Source organism: Phyllostomus hastatus, unplaced genomic scaffold (assembly GCF_019186645.2).
Source record: "Phyllostomus hastatus isolate PE091 unplaced genomic scaffold, TTU_PhHast_1.1 phas_contig_283, whole genome shotgun sequence".
Classification (NCBI taxonomy): Eukaryota; Metazoa; Chordata; class Mammalia; order Chiroptera; family Phyllostomidae; genus Phyllostomus; species Phyllostomus hastatus.
Window position 1 is genome coordinate 4,446,933 of NW_025333833.1, and position 19,183 is coordinate 4,466,115.

A 19,183-nucleotide genomic window follows, 5' to 3' on the forward strand; every position below is an offset into this window, starting at 1 on the left:
TTGACTGGTCTCCCACTCCATTGGGCCTCTGCACGAATGAATGGCTTAGACTGCAGGTTAGGTACAGTTTTTAGGCTTGAAGAGGTCGTGGTGTTCTGGGGGAGACAGACGAAAAAGCAGATTCCTAGTGTTCTAGGAGAGCTCCGACTGTCGAGTACACAGATTCCTTGGATGGCACAGAGCTAGGACCTCATGCTTATGAGGAGAGGGACCCCAAAGTCCCGGAATTTATTTATGAAAAACTGTGTATTCATTCTTAGATGTTTAAACTCCAGTCACCTTCCAAGTCCTCTCCCTTTGATGCAATACGTCTATCAAGACGTTTTTCCATGGCTCAGAACAGTTTTTGAACTCGTGGATTGTGATGCCTTTTAGTTTCTTCTGCCGTTTTCCATTTCACCTCTTCCACCTCGGCAAAATGTTTCCCTTTGAGGACTTTTTTCATTGAGGGACACACAAAAAAGTCGCTTGGGTGAGATCGGGTGAATAGGAAGGGTAGGGCACAGGGGTCATGACGTTTTTGGTCAAAACCTGCTGAACACTCAGCACCATGTGGGCAGGTGCACTCGTAAATCACCCATCAGGAAAAAATGGGTAAACATATTGAAAGAGTTTTCAAAAAACACTCACTGAAGCTGAACTCAGCCTCTCACAACAACATCAGCTGGTCCACTGATACAGATGGGTTCCTAGAACACTCACCCAGCAGGGCTGGAGTGGGGGAAACCTGTGCTACAAAGGGCCCACCCTCCAGAAGACAATTCTGGGGTTTTTTTGGGTCCCTCCTCGTACACTTGTGGGAGCCTCACTAAGGACCTTCAGGAGAGGCCTGAGAGGTATTTTGGAGGATGGTGGGAGTTGACCAAGAAAAGAAGAGAAGGCGAGGCTGCTTGGAGGTGAGGAGGTCGCGTTTTGAAGTGAAGAGGGGACAGTGCAGGGTCACACGAGAGCCGCAGCTCGCTGCGTGTCGCTGGAGCCTGGGACTGGGGCAGAGTGAGGAAAGGGGCGAGAAGCAGTGCCGGGGCGGCGACGACTTTCGTTTATGGAGCGGCTTTCACGTACCGAGTGCTTTATGTGTGCTGGTATTCGATTGTCTTTAATGCATGGACTTCAGTTTTCAGGGCAATGTCAGGTTCACAGGAAACCGAGTGGAAAGCACAGAGTGTTCCTACACACATCCTGTCCCCACCCCCTAGCAGATGGGGGGCACTTGTCACAGTCGATGGATAGGCACTGACACGTCACCGTCACCCAGCAGACCCTGTGGTCTGCACTGGGACTCACTCTTGGGGTGCATTCGACGGGTGTGGACAGAGGTGGCATCGGTGACTTGCAGCCACCCCTGGAACATCGGATGACAGAGCGGGGTCCCCGCCCCGAGCATCCTCCGTGCCCTGCGTTGCCCTCTCGCCTCCGCTCACCCCTGGCAGCCACGCATCCCTTCCTCGCCCCCCGGCTTCTGCCTGTGCCAGAGTGTCCCGGAGTCGGAACCCCATGGAGTGTTTTCGGAGGGCGCCTTCCCTTCCTTAGTCTTAGGCATTTAAGGTCCCTCCGCGTCTCCTCACCGCTCGGTGGCTCATTCTTTCCAGCCTCAACTGACAGTCCACAGCCTGCGTGCGCCACCGAGCACTGCCCTTTCACCCGCTGACAGACACCTGGGTCGCCCCAGGTTTGGGAATCCACAAGTACAGCTGCCTTAAACACCCGTGCACAAGTGTTTGCCTGGGCATGTTGTCCGCTGCTTCAGGTCAGTACCGAAGAGTGCATTCGCGGGGCCCCACGGGAGGAGGACGGACAGTTTCGTAGGAAACCGCCGACTGCCTTCCCCAGTGTCCGCCGCTCGTGGCCCTCCCACCGGCCGCGAGTGAGGTCTCCCGCCGTCCCGCAGCCTTGCCCGCACGTGGTGGTGTCGTGTTTGGGACATGGGCGGCTCTGGCAGGCGTGCAGTAACCACCCCCCCCCCCCTCGTTGTTTTAACTCGCTTTTCCCCGATGACGTATGTGTGATCTGGAGCGACTTTGCCTGCACACACTTGCCGTCCGTCGTCTTTGGAGAGGTGTTCGTTCAGGTCTTGCTCCCGTTTCTAAAATCGGGTTGTGTGTCTTCTCCCTCTGCCAGAGCACAAGGGGGGTTTTCTCAGGTAATCACCGTGAGAGCCTGGTCGAGCTCCTGGAGGCGGAACTAATAAAAGTGTGGGTCCCCACTGTGCCTGGGTCCCCACTGTGCCTGGGCCCCCACTGTGCCTGGGTCCCCACTGTGCCTGGGCCCCCACTGTGTCTGGGTCCCCACTGTGCCTGGGACCCCACTGTGCCTGGGCCCCCACTGTGCCTGGGTCCCCACTGTGCCTGGGCCCCCACTGTGCCTGGGTCCCCACTGTGCCTGGGCCCCCACTGTGCCTGGGTCCCCACTGTGCCTGGGTCCCCACTGTGCCTGAGTCCCCACTGTGCCTGGGTCCCCACTGTGCCTGGGTCCCCAGTGCCTGGGTCCCCACTGTGCCTGGGTCCCCACTGTGCCTGGGCCCCCACTGTGCCTGGGTCCCCACTGTGCCTGGGTCCCCAGTGCCTGGGGACTGTGTCACAGTGCCACTGTGCCTGGGTCCCCCCCACTGAACCTCCAGCAGTTCACTGGGTCCAGGTGTTCCGACCCAGGCGCTGGTTCCCTCGGAGTTTCCTGCTTCTGGCTGGTGAACGTCTGTATATATCTGTCTGCCTCTCCAAATTTGGGGGGCGATGCCTTGTGACCCTGCTTCCCTGATGAGTACTAAGAAGGGTGTTGATTTTCCGGTGTGTTCTGCGTCTTACTCGTGAGGAAACAGTGGCAACTTCCAGGCTCCGCGCAGGCTGGCCCTGAAACCCCAAGTGCTGCTACTTAACTTTAAAAGACAGGTCTGTTATTTCTCTCATTTCAGCGATGAGTTAGGGTGAACGTACAGCTTAGTCTTCAAGCGGGAAGCCCTTCGGAGTTAAACAGGATGCTGTCACTCCTTATCCCAGGCGCGGAATGTAAACCGATGTACGGTTACCCTGGTGACGGGGTTGCACCTGGAGAGGGAGCGAGTGTCTTGGAGCGAACGAGAGGCACAGGTGGGACTGGAGCCCGAACAGTCCGACCCTTGGGTCCGTGCCCTGAGCCTCCGGCCACAGAGGAGTCAGAGTTTGGACGTGCCGGGGTGTCTCTCCGAGGTCTCCATCCGACGTCCTCAGCTCTCGTCCCTGGGGCTGTTCCTTCCTGGGGAGAAACAGAACTGAAACAGTATCACACATTATGTATTAGCTCTAAAGTCTTCATATTCTTCTTTCAGTCGGAGGGCAAGGATTTATTACATTCTTCTTTCGTTCCCTGATTACTTTACATAACCCTTTCTACACTGAACGTGGAAGCTGTTCTCGGCCCCAGAATTCTGGACTCAAAAGAGACATCCAGTGAAAGTTTTACTTCTACAGGTGAGCAGGCCCAGGTGATGTGAGGGCCTTGGCAAACAACACGGCCAATCCGGCTGAGAGTTGGACGGCGGGGAAGCACAGCCGTTAAAAGTGGGATCGGGTCGCCCGGATTTCACGCCCCGCAGGCTGGGGGCCTCCACACGGGGCACGTTCCCCCCGAGTCGCACTCGCCTCGTCCTGGTGTGGGTGAGGGAAGAAGGGAACCCGCCCCGCAGAGGGTGCCAGTCCCGGGGGACGCGGTGCACCCCGGGGGCTCGATAACTGGTCTCGATTCATTTAGTTTCATTGAGGCTTTGGATTTCCAGCGAAGTGCTTGTAAAACGTGCTGCCTTTGGAACCCTTCTGGCCGTGGCTCTGAGGTCCGCCAGGGCAGGCCCGGAGTTGGGAGCCAGACTCCGCTGGCTATTTTAAGGGGCCTGTTTGTGTAACTAAACGTGAAAGAGACGAGGTTTCTCCTTGACCACCGCGGGCGCCCCGCTGCGCATGGCCTCCTCTGCCTTCTTCCCAGCAAGGGGGCAGTCATGAAAGCGCTGCTAAAATTCAGCTTTCCTCTTACTAATGTTATAAATGTACATAGCTGCAGAAAGTCAGTCCCTTACCCATTCCTCCCAACTCTTGGGCACTCATTTTCACAGGCTACCACTTTCAGCCCTGTGAGCTTTTTTTGTATTTGCTTCCATATATTTTTTTTAATATAGAGCTTTTAAAAAAAAAGACTTTATTTATTTTTAGAGAGGGAAGAGGGGGGAGAGAGAGAGAGAGAGAGAGAGGGAGGGAGAGAGAGAAACATCAATGTGCGGTTGCTGGGGGTCATGGCCTGCAACCCAGGCATGTGCCCTGACGGGAATCGAACCTGCAACACTTTGGTTCACAGCCCGCGCTCAATCCACTGAGCTACGCCAGCCAGGGCTTTGCTTCCATATTTTTTTAAAAAAGATTTTATTTATTTATTTTTTTAGAGAGGGGGGTAGGGAGGCAGAAAGAGAGGGAGAGACGCATCCATGTGCGAGAAATACACGGATCTGTTGTCTCTCTCTCACTCCTAACTGGAGACCTGGCCTGCAACCCAGGTATGTGCCCTGACTGGGAATCGAACCAGTGACCTTTCGGTTTTTAGGCTGGCACTCAGTCCACGGAGCCACACCAGCCAGGGCTGCCTCCATATTTTTATGTGATCTTTTTATACTACTCTTTCTTGATGTTTTAATTTTAGATATTTTTGACTTCCGACTGTAAAGAAGATTTAGCGGTTCTATATTTCTTTCCCATACCCACATATATTTATTTACACGTACATACGCATACACATATATCTATATACCCTTCACACTTGGCTAATGCATTTATACTGTCGTATTTTGCTAAATGAATATTTATGACTCTGAAAACGTTATCACAGCTGCGCCACGTGGTAAATTATGACTGTATTTCCACCATGCTGTCGTCTCTGAGATTGATAGTTGTTGCCTCTGTCTGCTCGCATAGTCCTCCACACGTCTGTCTGTGATACATCCCCAACCTCACCTTCAAAAGGTGAAATCTCTTCACACCTTCACAAATATTAGGCGTCTTCTATCACCTTCATCTTCTTTTCCTTGATGAGGAAGAGATCTCTCCGGGAACCTGGGTCCCCTCTCTCCCGTGGACACTGGTGGTCCTCCCGGGCTCACGCCGGGTCCCTGCCATCCTGAGACGTTCCCGTCTCTTCTCGGCTGTGTCGGACGCCCGCTCCCTGGGTCTGCTGTCCCCTTGGAGGTTTGCTGCCGTGTTTGGAGGGATACGTCCTCTCGTAGCTTCCTCTCCCAAAGGGGAGAAAAGGAGGCAAAATAGTTTGAGATTTTGTAGGTCTGAAAACATCTTTATTTTTTTACTGTCATATTTACTGATAGTTTGGAATTCTAGCTGAGAGATTATTTTTCCCACAGGATTTTGAAAACATTTGCTCTGTTGGAGTTTTGTTTCCAGTTTGCGGCTGGGGCAACTGATGCCGTAATGATTCCCAGAGCTTTTTTTTTTTTTTAGAATTTTTTCTTTTCTTTTCTTTTCTCCTTCCTTCCTTCCTTCCTTCCTTCCTTCCTTCCTTCCTTCCTTCCTTCTTTCTTTCTTTCTTAAAAAAACTTCGGGAGCTTTTTAGGATATTTTATTTCTTCCAGTGTTTTGAAATCATATACAGATATGCTGTATTTTTGTGTATGTCTATGTTTTTCTAATGTGCTGGGTACCTGATGGGCTCGGTCAATCCGTAAATGGATGTTGCACTTCCGCACATTTTCTTGGACAGCCCGCCCCCACCCCGACTGGTTCGGTGTGATCTTCAGTCTCTCATTGGAATGTCAGTTACTCAGATATTGGATCTTCTGCCTTTCTCTAGTTTTAAAGAAGTTTTTCCATTCCTATTATTTACTTCCTTTTCTTTTGTTTGCCAGAAGAGTTTTCTAACTTGGTATTCCAACCACTGTCACATTTTTATTCCTGCTCTCATGTTTTTAGTCATTGAGAATTCTTTTTTGTTTGAATATTTGTTTTTTTTTTACATGACATTGTTTTCATTCCAGGAATGCAATGACCTCTCCTTTCTCTCTGAGGATATTAATTGAAATGATAAGGTTTTTTCCCTGTGTTTGCATTATCTTTGTTTTCTCGTAGCCCTGTGTGGTCCTGTTCACGGGTTTGGGTCTCCCACTAGAGGGTTTCCTGGGCTGTCCACTCATGCTCAGAAGTGGCATAGTATCAGGTGACCGGGAGCTCTGCGTGGGTGTCCTCCAGGGGCTGAATGATAAGCTTCGCAGCAGGAAGATGTATTGGGCCGCTGTATGTTTTTCTCCTGGAATGGTTCCTTTCCCCCAGACCACTGTTCCAGGCTCTTGCTTGGGGGTTCAAATCAGCCCGCCAGCTCTAGCTTGATGTCAGGTAGCGAACTAGCCTGGGGAGGGGGGTCCTGCCATTCAGTATGTAGAATTTTACTTAATCCCCCTCCTTTAATGTATGACCCCTCCCACTCCCAACCTGGGCCAGGGGCCAGGAGTTCAGAGCTTTCTCCAGTTCGGACTTTCCTCGCACGCCTACCTGTGCGTACCTGCGCACGCGCACCTGCCAGGATGGCCCAGGGCAGGTCCTCACTGTGTCCCCCCCTGCGTGGAGATCAGCGCTCCCACCCAGCGCTCCCATTTCAGCCTCGCCACCACCCCCAGTGTCCTCAGGGCTGTGGGTCCCCAGATCTTGACCCTTTCCAGGATGCTGTGACATAAGTTACGTGAGCTCTATTCTTGGCTTTCTTGGATGAAGTTGTCCTCTTTCTTTGGTCTAAGTCATTTGGCTGGGTTTCCAGTTTCATATTTCTTCTGAAGTTCTCCCTTATTTTCTTAGACCTTCTTGGTATAAGCCTTTTTTTAAAAAAAATTTTAAGTTCTTTTACTGTGAGAAGCAGCATGGACTCTGGGCCTACCTCTTGGAGGACCTAGGGAAGGTTATTTAATCTCTCTGTGCCTTAGTTTCCTCCTCTTAGAAAATACTAGTTAGACTGCTTTCTAGCACTAAGTGATTGAAGACATGTAAAGCATTTAAAACCATAGCTGGCTTAATAAATGTTAGACACTATTATTTAGAATAGTTGTACCTGCTTGTGTTCAATTAGCCATATTTAATTGGAAGTCCAAAGAAATGCACTTTAAACAATGTGAATCACTAGGTAAATAGTGATGGAAGCAAACAACAAGTAGAATGTGTCTGATATGATACACAAAGTGTCTAGGTTCATACACTATTTTATTACTGAAAGGAACCCAGAGACTGACCCTTTATTTTACAGATGAGGAAAGCCGGGACCCAGGGGGTTAAGTGACTGGCCTCAAACCTGGAGCCCAAGCCTTGGGATTCTTAGTTCAGTCTTGTTTTCTTTTCTTTTAATATTTTCTCTTTATTTTATTTTATTTTATTTTATTTTATTTTATTTTATTTTATTTATTTTATTTTATTTTTTAGAGAGAGGGAAAGGTAGGGAGAAAGAGAGGGAGAGAAACATCAGTGTGTGGTTGCCTCTCACATACCCGCACTGGGAACCTGGCCTGCAACCCAGCCATGCGCCCTGACTGGGAATTGAACCAATGACCCTTTGGTTCATAGCCCACATTCAATCCACTGAGCCACACCAGCCAGGGCCAGTCTAGTTTTCATTAAGTCATGTTCCCCTTCCGCAGGAGCAGGAAATGCTGCGAGCGTCGCATGATTTCTGGTCGTGGTGGATCTTACACCCAACCTCCTCCTTTTCATTTTCCGACCTCTGGGCTCAGACCCGGATCATTACCAAGCCTTGGTTTATAACACGCTCGCATCACTGGTCCAGGTGTAGCTGTTTGTTTATGTTTTTCAATAATGTCATACAGGAAAAATGTGAGCATCCGTGTGGTGTGCAGGGGCTGGAAGGGGAATTTAAGTGTGTAATCTCCAGGTATGCGTGTTCCAAAAATAAACTCATGAATTGAAAAGTATTTTTGGTGGGACAGCTGTTTCTGTTCTCTCCGTTGAATAGGAAGTTTCCTGATGGATGTGTGCTTTTCCAACTCTCTGCCTCATCCCACTCAAACTCCCCAGGCTGGGGCAGCAGTGGGTTAGCAAACAGAGTAAGACCGAGAGGAACAGGAAAAGGACCAGACACATGAGTGCTGTGTATTTAACACCGAGACACACCTGTCTCTACAATCTGTACGTGTTCTGCACACGGTGTGACGTTGGGTTTGTTGGCGCTGCAGGTCTGAGAACCATTGGCGTCATCACCAAACTGGATCTCATGGACGAAGGGACGGACGCCAGGGACGTCCTGGAGAACAGGCTGCTGCCTCTGCGCAGGGGTAACGTACCGTGTCCGCCACAGGGCTCCCTTTGCTGACATGCGGACACACAGCCGGCAGACCTGGGGGAGGCGTGGTTGGGACGTCGCCGCAGGTGTGAGGAATGGGGCTCTGATGAGTTGTGCTTTTTATGGAATGGCGATGTTCCCAATGATGTATCTATCAACAATGGTCCAAGGGGCAACTATTCCTTAATGTAACAGGAGTAAGAAAACTGGAAGAGGAAGGGGTTTGAAGGAAGACCATAAATACTCATAGACCGCATAAACATACACCATCCTCTTCTAAGGCTGACTTACGTGCCCACCGTACGACAGAGCTGCGAAGAAACACACTCTGTTCAAATGCACAGAGCTTTATGGGCAAACGGCATTATTGTGTTAATCCTAAAAAACTCTCATTAGCCAAACCAGCCAACCTTTGTTCTGTCCTGATTGGGTTTTGTGAAGGGACCCATTCCTCAGGCCTTAAAAAGAATTTTGCCTCTTATTCAGCCTCTTCGAGAGCCTTGAGATCACCCCAGAATAAGCAACAAAGCGTGCCCCAGTGCCATAGGTATGTGCCCTGTTGCAGGTTACGTGGGGGTGGTGAACAGAAGCCAGAAGGACATCGACGGGAAGAAGGACATCAAGTCCGCCATGCTGGCGGAGAGGAAGTTCTTTCTCTCGCACCCGGCATACAGGCACCTTGCCGACCGGATGGGGACCCCACACCTGCAGAAGGTCCTCAACCAGGTAAGAATGCGCTCCCAAGCAGCAGGAACTATTATGAAATGTGCAAGTGACTGCTGCAATTCATCTCTCTTATTTTTATATTCGTTGTTTTTCTAACGTAAGTCACACAGATGAAATGATAGGAATTTGAAAAAGGAATATGAACATTTAGATCCACTCTGTTACTATTCTCTTGAATGGAAACTTCCACTTTAGTGTTATTGAAAGCACAGTGCTCAAAGCAGAGACAGACATACTTATGTAGGAGCGGTGAACGGGGGTGTACACTTTAATACCCATTTTTTAAAAAGATTTTATTTATTTTTAGAGAGAGAGGAAGAGAGAGAGGGAGAGAGACATCAATGTGTGGTTGCCTCTTGTGTGCCCCCTACTGGGGACCTGGCCTGCAACCCAGGCATGTCCCCTCACTGGGAATTGAACCGGAGACCCTTTGCTTTGAAGCCATACAAACCAGGGATAATACACATTTTTATATGCAGCCTGTTGAAAGCACAAGCCAGTGACCCAGCACAGTCAGACTAGGGCCTAGAGGCAGGGGCAGGAGGAAGCTCCCGGAGGGCTGTGGAGTGGAGAGGAGGTTCACACCGACAGGTACCTTCGAGCTCCACCAGGGTGGTGAGCCCGTGGTCCTCAGGATGTCAGGAAGCCCCCGCGACTCCTACTTCCTTCATTTCCACCACGCTCTAACTTAAGCTCTCTTTCTGCAAGGTAGGTGATCCGGTAATCAGCCTGTGCTGGGTGTTCCTAGGCATCCTCATTAGTAACATCAGTAGCAGTGTAGCAGGGTAGACCAGATGGCCCCAGCCAGCACCTCTCATCGAGGCCCATGAAGTATCTTCTGGGACCGCAGAGGAGAGAGTCGGAGCTGCTTCGCAATCCCTGCCTGCACACGCAGCCTGGGCTGTGTGAGTCATTCCTCAGGTTCCGAGCAATTAGGAAAACAGTGGAGGCCGAGTTTCGTCTCACGAGCTAATCCTCCATCTGTCGTATGGGTGTGTGATTTTGTTTTGTTTTATGTAGCAACTCACCAACCACATTCGGGACACCCTGCCAAACTTCAGGAACAAGCTGCAGGCGCAGCTGCTCTCCATAGAACATGAAGTCGAAGCCTTCAAGAACTTCAAGCCAGAGGACCCCACCAGGAAGACGAAGGCCCTGCTGCAGTGAGCCCCCCCGCCCCCGGTGTTCTAGTTGAAGGCGGCAGCAAGCCCACTAACTCTGGGAGGCTTTGTATGTGGTAGCCAGCCAGCTGGAGTCTCTACCTTTTCTTGAGGAATAATTGTTAGTCCCACTCCGCTGTTACACAAATTTAACCAACTGCCTATACCATGCCCACTTTTATTATTTTTATCATTGGACTCTGTGAATGGGCAAAACCAATGCGATAACCCAGCAGGCTTTGCTTTGCCCTTAGAATCAGAAGTGGGCAGAGTTCCTGTTGAAATGTCACAACCTGCCTGGTGCCACTGCTCTCTCGGTGTCCCTTGTCCTCATCTTTTCCTTTCACTCGTTTCCTGTGACCTGGGTACAGCTTATCAGTGGAATGGGAACCAAGGATTCCACAGAAGTGTACAGACACATTGAACTTTCTTATCCTTGGCACTAACGGTTTGAATTTAGCCCTTCAAAACCACAACTGTGAAGACTGCCAAGTGTGTTTTTGCTCCTGCCTGATCTCCCCATCTTGTCCTTGGGCTGCTACAGTCATCCTTGTAGGGCCTTGGGGTCAGACAGCAGCACTGTCAGAGAGGGACCAGCAACTTGTGTCTTTTACCCTTTCTTTCCCTTTCGGTCCCTTCCAGCCTCACCTGTCCTTTAATCCCCGTACTGTCCCTTGGCTCACGTCCTTCTGCACCAGACGACACCCCCCGCCCAGCTTATTATATTCCAGGACATCTGGTGTCCGTCTTCAGAGATGACTTGCCTCCACTCACGGTCCCTCCCACTCTGCAGTCTCGCAATCAAAGTGCCCTTCCTTTGGTGTTGAAGTGCACGACATAGTGTCTTCTTTTGTGGGGAGATTTCTAAATGCTTGAATTATTGAGGTAGCATTTTAAATACATTCCTTATCCCATTTAAAAAATTATGAGATCATATAGAGGAAAAAAGTTTTTCTTGGATTCAACTCCTTCCTAGTTTGTTTTTTCTCTTTTCTCATCTTGGCCTTGGTGGAGCACCCACAAAAACTCTTCGAGTCACAGGGAAAGGAAAGCTGTTTCTCTTGATGCCCCAGGCGGTCCCTGTCTCAACATCCAGTCAAAGGGATGTCCTTGTGGAGACTGGTCTTGCCTTCGTGGCTCCCCTGGACTCAGAGCACAGAACTTTCCAGTTAGATGTTCCCTTGTAGACAAGAGATTCAGCTCCTTCCCCCTTCTCGCCCGCCTTCCCCTCCTCTCTGTGCGCTCTGCTCGGGGTCCGGGTCTGCGCTACCTGCTGGTGATTCAGCAACGAGTACGATGTTTTTGGCCTCAAGAAGAGGTCACGGTAGAGCAGAGGGAAGAGACATCTCAGAGACGAATCTGATAAACGCCATGTCTCTGCTGAGTGTAACATGTGAAGGGGGCCCAGCTGGGGAAGCAGAGCAGTTACCGGGAGGAAGGGTGTGTGTTCGCAGAGAAAGTGAGCTTGACTGAGACCCCGAAGTTAGGGAGGGGCTTGTCAGGCGGGAGGAGGAGGGCAGGGGGGCGTGGACTTTGGTGCCACGTGTCCTGATAGGCCAGGTGGCCGCAGTGTCAGGATGGGGATAGAGAGGCTGGACGTGTGTTTTCTGAAATTCCCTGGTGTTTCAGCACGTATGGCATATACACACCCTTCCAGGTGTTTAAAAATCTGCTGCACATTAGCATATGCATGAATATAGCCATAGCTGCACCCAATGATATTCTAGATTTTCTGGCCTAATGATTTGCAGGTACTTTTCCTTTATCCATGGTGCTGGCAAAAGATGTTGCGAGTCTTAGATGGCTGGAATTTTTTTCCTGTTAGATTTTCAGTTTGGAAGGCGTTCCATGGTGTCAAAACTGGAGTTTCCACACCAAGCCATCCCAGAGGCACGTGGTTTTCTTCTCCCCGTGGTAGATTTCTGGGTTGTTTTCCACCAGCCACCTGGAGGCAGTCCCTTCCTTCGGTGGACTGACGGAGCGCCTCTCGCGTGCTGAGCAGCGGGAGAGAAGCAGAGCTCACGGCCCCTGTCTCAGGAGAGACGCCGGCGGGGGAACGTGGCTGTGCGTCTGCCGGGGGCTGTGCTGACGACGACATGCCGAGGGGGCAGAGGAGGGCCCTTCTCGTGGTGGCCGTGGGGACAGGGGGCTGACAGATAGGGTCACAGACCGTGGGGGGTTTCTGGAGAACGAGTCCTGAATGGAGCCTTGAAGGTCGGATGGCAGTCAGCCCGCTGAAGTAGCCAGGGGCCGGGGGACCGGCGCCCGAGCAGAGGGGAAAAGCCCAGGGACACGGTGCACGCGGGGAACCGCTTCTGCGGGGTTGGCGCGGGAGCTGGGTGCAGACGCGGCGAGAGGCGGGGCGGCCAGGGCCAGACCCTGGACACTCTTGGGTGACGGGTGAAGGAGTTTTCATTTTATTATCAAGTTGTGCGGAGTCATTGAGCAGCAGGGCTAGAGCTAGTAGCGGGGAGGTCTGGGCTGTCACACACACGTGTCGTTCTGGCAGAGTGAGGCCTCTGAGGCAGCGGGGGGCGGGGGGCGGGGGGAGAGGTGCTCCCCGAGGGGGCTGGCTGGAACGGTAACGGTTGGGAACGCCCAGGGAGTGGATGTCGTAGGAGCCCTGGGCTGTCACTATATAGACAGAACGCATTGAATGACCCAGATATTTAGAATGTACGTATTTTAACTAGACACCTGAAGTAAGTCCTAATAGCGTGCATTTCAGATAGTTAATCCTGAGCGCTGAGCGGAGTGTGGTGTCACCTCTGCCGCAGACAGCACCGAGAACACCAGGAGAGGTCCCCGGGGGCACCCGCAGGAGACGGGAAGGAGAAGCGCAAAGCCTGGCCGCTTTAACTCGGATTATTTCTCCCTCGCAACGACAGGATGGTTCAGCAGTTCGCTGTGGACTTCGAGAAGAGAATTGAAGGCTCAGGGGACCAGGTGGACACCCTGGAGCTCTCGGGGGGTGCGAAAATCAATCGAATCTTCCACGAACGCTTTCCCTTTGAGATAGTGAAGGTTGGTGCCGACGGTACTGTCTCCTGTTCTGTCTCGCTTCGTGTCCACGTTGCGTTCTGCACCACCGTCCGCGGAACGCTGCAGAGCTGGTCTGGGACTAAGACAGTTCCTTGAACCAAAGCCTGCACACTCGGGTCATGAAGTTTAGGAGAGAACTATTTTTTACCGGTGGTCCCGATTCTAGTTCATGAGATCTGATGACGTTTCAAATGATCTCAGCAAATACTGATTGCGTTCCTATGATGTTTATTTGTTGTCTAGTTAATATAAAAATATTTTTTGAGCGTTTACTCTGTGCCAACGTTCTAAGTGCCAGTGATCAGGACAGAGACGCTGTCTAGTGGGGAAAGATGTAACATTCACAAATCGACAAAGTAAGAAGATCTCAAGTGTTGTTATGGAACCTAGCAGGTGGGGATGGGGGAAGGTTCGGGGAGTCACTTTTGATGGGACGTTCAGGCAAGGTGTCTCTGAGTAGGGGGCACTGGAAACAGGACTGGAATCAGCTGTGGGCACCTGGGGGGAAGGGTCATTCAAGACAAGCAGCTGAGGACAGGCCCCAGGGGAGCACCTGTACACAGGTAATGGGCAGGGGGCTGCGCCGGGCTGACGAGAGGAAGGAAGGGCCCCGCTAGGGTGGGTTTGTGGCTTTGGAAGTAGGGTCCACAGAGCTGGGACTGAATCTGGAGGATGCAAAAAAGAGAATTTTCAAGGTGACTCCCGAGGTCTTGGCTTGCCCAGACGAGCAAACGTGGGTGCCCCCGAGGTGAGGGGCCCCGAGGGGAAGCCGCGCCCGTGTGTGTGCATGGAGCCTGTTCCGTTCGAGGCGCTCGGTAGGCAGCTGAGTGGCTCGGGGACTGGGCTGTTCTGTCTCGGCGTGGGAGGCAGGTGGGTAAACAGAGAGTTTCCTTAGAATGTACTAAAGCACAGTGATAAACGGCAGCCCTGGGTGCTATGGAAACACGGCCCCCAGATGTGCATCCTGGCCCAGAGTGTCCGGGAGCCTGGCTTCCGAGCAGAGTCTGGGGGGGTGAGCAGCCCGTCAGGCAGGAGGCGGTGAGGGAGGGGGAGGTTGCTCCAGACGGAGAGGGGGGACTGGGAAGGGCTGAGCTGTGGGGCCCGTGTGTGGGCAGGGGACAGAGCTGTTCACGGTCCCTCGTGTGGCTGGACAGCGGGTGGGGTGGGAGGGGCTGAGTCTCGGGAGTCGGGGGCCGAACCAAATGTTCTCTCGATGCCCTTCCCGGACTGAGCTCCGTGACACTTTGACCCTACTTCCAAATGCATTTCAGGGACCTAGTAACTTCTGGGACATTTTTACACAGCCATCTATCCCGTGTGGGATTGGTAAAATATTGCTCATTTCCTCCCAGAAAGAGGCCTGGAACCCAAGGGGTTAAAAGGCCAGGGAGAAGAGATGGTTGTTGTTCACCTCGGCACAGCTGGGCTGCCATTGCCTGTCAGGTGACCCTCTTATTTATGCATCCGTCTGTGGATGCACTTCCTACATTTAGCCAAAGAATGAAGAATTATAGCTGTCAAACGAACGGTCGGATTTATGTCCAGAAGGCATCCCTGATGCACAGCACTCCTACCTAGAATAGCGTTAAAACCTGCTGCCCTGACACAAAGCTCCCAGAAATCCCTGAAGTTCTCTGTGGCCTTGAACTTTGCATAAGCAGATGTTTTGGCCATCTGGGCTTAAGTTAGGGAAGGCATGGGCATCCATGTGTTATTACTAACGAAGTCAGGTTATTCTCACTCTTCGCTGCTGCATAGGACTGTTACCCGGTGAGATTACGTGTCCTTAACCGTGGCCCGTTTTGCGTCTGCAGATGGAGTTCAACGAGAAGGAACTGCGGCGAGAAATAAGCTATGCAATCAAAAATATACACGGTATCAGGCAAGTGATGCGCCTGTTCCTGGTCTTCGGGCCCGGTCACTGAAGGAAGATGCATATTTATGAATGGCTGGTGGAGGAGCCTGTACCCCGTCTGAGCCGAGTGGGGTGCAGGGTGGGGGAAGAAGCAGGAAGTCCTCGTTTGGGGTCAGCGGTAATTGCCCATACCGTCACACTCGGTCTTCGTCAGTTAGAAAAACGGAAACCCTCCTGCACTCACGACACTGGGCTCCCAGGACCAGGACCCCGTGCTCCAGAGCCTTCCGTCTCTGGGCGGGGGTCTGGCGGGCCATCAGTCATCCCGACTCCCACAGGGACGGGACAGAGTGACCTCGGCCGGCCTCGTGGCGCCGGGTTGGGAACGGTTCATGAAGGTGGTAACTCTGGAGTTGAACCTTGTCTGTTTAGGGGACAAGAGCAATGTCAGCTGGCAGCGGTGTGCGGCGTGCCTTCATGTGTCTGTGTGTGTCTGTGTCTCTGTGTGTGCGTGTGTTAGGTGTGTGTCTCTGTGTGTGGAGTGTGTGTGTGTGTGTGTACAGGGTAGGGGCAATGCGATGAGACGTGAGAGGGTGGAGCGGGCCGGGGCTGGAGGGTGAGAGACGGGACGTACGAAAGGAGCCGTGTGAGCACAGGCGGAGGTGGCAGCTGCAGCCTATGTTTTCGGACCGGGGGGTCACGCACGCTGACTGCGGGCAGGAACATAGACAGGAGAGCAGAGGGCGTGAGTCTGGGAGTGGCCCTTGTGCCTGAGCTTACTTTTGTGTAAAGTGGTATTATAGATGTTTACTTCCTTTAAATAACTATGATAGGAGAAAAAGAATTTGAAACACACATTTCTTGAGCTCATTGCAGAAGCCTAAGTGAAGTGTGATGGGGTGCGTGTTCAGGTGAGGTGTCCTGAAGTCAGGGCGACAGGACTTAGGCTGCAGGCTTCACAGTTTTTCCCATAGGAGGAAGGCGCCCCCTGTCTGTTGGCAGCGGTATCCCCGCTTCAGCCGAGTGTGCTGCGTGTGTGTGCACTCTGCATACACGGGGCCAGGCGGCGACTCTCTGGGGCACTTGATGGTGACTGTGACCGTGATGAGTGATTTTCCAAAGGAGTCACGACATTGGAATTGGCTGTCATTTTAAAATGGAGACAACCTCCAGGGACACCTGTGTTCCCCAAGCGAGGAGGAGGGAACACCCACGAGCACACCCAGTGCCTCCAGGCCCTCTGAGCTCCCGGTCAGCTCCCGCCCCCTCCCCCCAATCCAGACTGCACCTGCCACAGAGCTGCGTCTTGCTCTTCAGCTGGGCAGGGCTAGCGTGTGACCCTGCCTATCGCATCACAGTTTGGGGGTCACAGAGCACTGGTACTCAGCCAAATACAGCACTGTCCTTGGCTTTCAAAGCTCCCCACGAGTTCATTTTTGTGGGCTGCTGCCAAAGCTCAGCGATTCAGTGCAGGTTTCCGATTTGCATGTCAACCAACAGGAGAGATCGGTTTTTGCTGTCCTGCGGTTGATTGGCCTGTAAGCTGACGACGATGTACGTAGGATACATCATCACATACTAATGACACACTTATTGAGACCCCAAAGGTCGCGTGTGGAAAGCGTGGCTCCCAGCTGCTTCTGTTGGATGTTTGCACAGCAGAAACCCTCCTCGCCCACTGAGGGCCCGACGGGCCCTTCGTTCTGCAAACACTGAGAACTGTCTTCTCCCAGGAGGGAGACGGTCCTGGGGGGACAGACACAGACAAGGGCGGTAGTCACATGTCCTGCCAGAGTGGTAACGGGACTGAAACACGCGCTCAGACCACTGCCATGAAACAGGGTGTGGGGGTCCGGAGGAGGGAGGCCTTGTCAGCTGCCGGCCCCTGCTGTAGGAAGTGGCGTTCTGAACCCTTTAGAGATAGAAGTGTCCGTCGGGGACCCCACTTCTGTTCCTGTCCTCTCCTCTCCTGCTGCCGTGCGGCTGAGGGGCGGGGCAAATTACGGTCAGTAAGGCCTAGTGGTGTGCCGTGTGGACATTCTGGGAACTAGTTGTAGGCCATGCTCATCATCTATAGAACAGAATTTATTATGGAATATATGTATTAAAGGTATCATTATACATGCCCCTGTGGCGAGAATGAGTCACACTGTAACGTTTAAACTAGGGTATTACAGGAATTTCTTCACGTGGCCTGTTGTCAATCAGAACACTTGCGGACCAGTCCTTACTTGGCGGCGCTCACGTCACGAACGTAACTCGGGCTCTTTCTCACGTGCAGGACAGGGCTGTTCACCCCAGACATGGCCTTTGAAGCTATAGTCAAAAAGCAGATCGTGAAGCTGAAAGGGCCTTCCTTGAAGAGCGTGGACCTGGTGATGCAGGAGCTGATCAACACCGTCAAGAAGTGCACCCGGAAGGTGAGCTCGAGTCCTGAACCTTCCGACCCGTCCCTGTCCGGTTCACCGGTCTTTCCTGTCCCCTGCCACACGCCTCCCGTTGCCCGGCCCCCTCCCCCACCTCGTTCCCGAAGGTGGTGGGTCTGCTCACGGGGAAGCTCTGGGAGAAGAACTGATTTCCTGATAGATGGCGTATTTTCTCCTCCCACCCCGACCTAAATAGTTGCTGAAGCAGGTACACGTCATGTTAGAGGAATTAGGTGAATGCCCTAAACTAATTTTTCTCCGGTGGGTAGATGGGGGTAATCATTAGGGGATGGGACTCGGTGATATTGTGTATGTTAGTATTGTGTCAGGAAATACTCCTAAGTTTACATGGATTGCACTTGACCCTGGACACCCTGGGGAGGGGCAGCGTGGTCTCGTCGTGGAGCTGAACCTCTGAAAGATCCAGCTGCCTCGGTTCCCATCCTGGCTCTGCGGCTTGCTCTGTGACCGTGTGCGTCACGCTTGACCCCTGGGCCCCTGTAACTTCTCCGTGAAATGGGGACGAGAGTGGCCATCCAGATGCTACTCCGGTGAGGATCAAACGAGGTGACGTCTGAAAACCACAGGGCCCCTCACCCACGGAGGGACCGTGGTAACTGCTCGGTGACTGGCGGCTGATCTGTCGATGGCCGTCACTCCCTCGTGACACCTGTTGAGTCTGTGACGTGGACTGCGGAGAGAGAGAGGCTTCCCGGTCTGGGGGCTCCTCACAGAGGACGTTGGCCGAAGTGTGCTGGCTGCCATCCATTCTGTGGGGACAGGAGAGGGGCACCCTGTGCTGGAAAAGGACGAGGGGAATCTGAGATGCTGTTCAGGGCGGGGCGGGGCAGGCCAGCCTCGTGACAGGCACCTGTGGTCCCCTGATCACTTCGTGACGGTGCCATATGTTCTGGTTTGTTCGTCCCGTCCCCCTTTCTGTGTGGCCCCGTGAGCAACCCCTCTGAAAACCCAGTGGGAAGCCAGTGGAAGAATGAGAGACAGAGATCATGAATGAACGTGAATTTTGGTCGCCTGGTCCTGGCGGAACAACTCAGATGGAGAAAAATGGAAGTGGTGCCAGAGGAAAGCAGTGGGAGTCCTCAATGTCAGGGCAAAAAAAAAAAAAAAAAAAAGCCCAGGCTTCCTGCTCCGTGGCCAGCTCGGGGCGCAGAAGCGGCTCAGCGGTGGTGGACCCCTCCCAAGGCCTCTCGCGTTCTGTCACCACGCTCCTTGAGGTCCCAGCCTCTGCTCTCCAGAGTGGGGAACGCCACAGACATTACGGGGCTGAGGAAGGGGAAGAGAGGGAGGTGAAAAGCACCATTTATTCCACTTGGAAACCTGAAGCCAGTTGATAAATAGTACTTCCCATCCCCTGCCCTTGCCTGTGCCTTGAAACGCACTCCGTCTTGTCATCCGTCCAGTGCGCACTCCCCCTCGCTAATGCAGAGAATGAACCGATGCTGCCTTCCTCGGTAGCCCGCGGCCCGCCTGCCTGAGCGGGCAGAGGTCCTCAGCCAGGGGCCCCTCCCCCTCCCAGTGGCCCAGGCAGCCCCACCCCACCCGCTGAGCTGTCCTCTTCCCCAGGGCCCGTGGTGTTGCCTCTGTCCTCCAGCCTGTTAGCCAGCTGTAGGTCCTATCTTACCTCTGTAGTCTGAGTGAAGAGTGGCTCCGGTGAT

General features: G+C 52.7%; 1 protein-coding gene across 6 annotated transcripts in view; it reads left to right on the forward strand.

The window, feature by feature from the left end:
* The window catches only part of DNM3 (dynamin 3), a 369,444-nt gene that overhangs the window by 97,789 nt on the left and 252,472 nt on the right, over positions 1-19,183 (forward strand). For all 6 annotated transcript variants that reach the window (XM_045838502.1, XM_045838503.1, XM_045838504.1 and 3 more), the window contains exons 5-10: positions 8,192-8,290; positions 8,864-9,024; positions 10,045-10,187; positions 13,073-13,208; positions 15,041-15,108; positions 17,363-17,501. In XM_045838502.1, the coding sequence (XP_045694458.1) occupies positions 8,192-8,290; positions 8,864-9,024; positions 10,045-10,187; positions 13,073-13,208; positions 15,041-15,108; positions 17,363-17,501 (746 nt within the window). The remainder of the gene's footprint in view (positions 1-8,191; positions 8,291-8,863; positions 9,025-10,044; positions 10,188-13,072; positions 13,209-15,040; positions 15,109-17,362; positions 17,502-19,183) is intronic.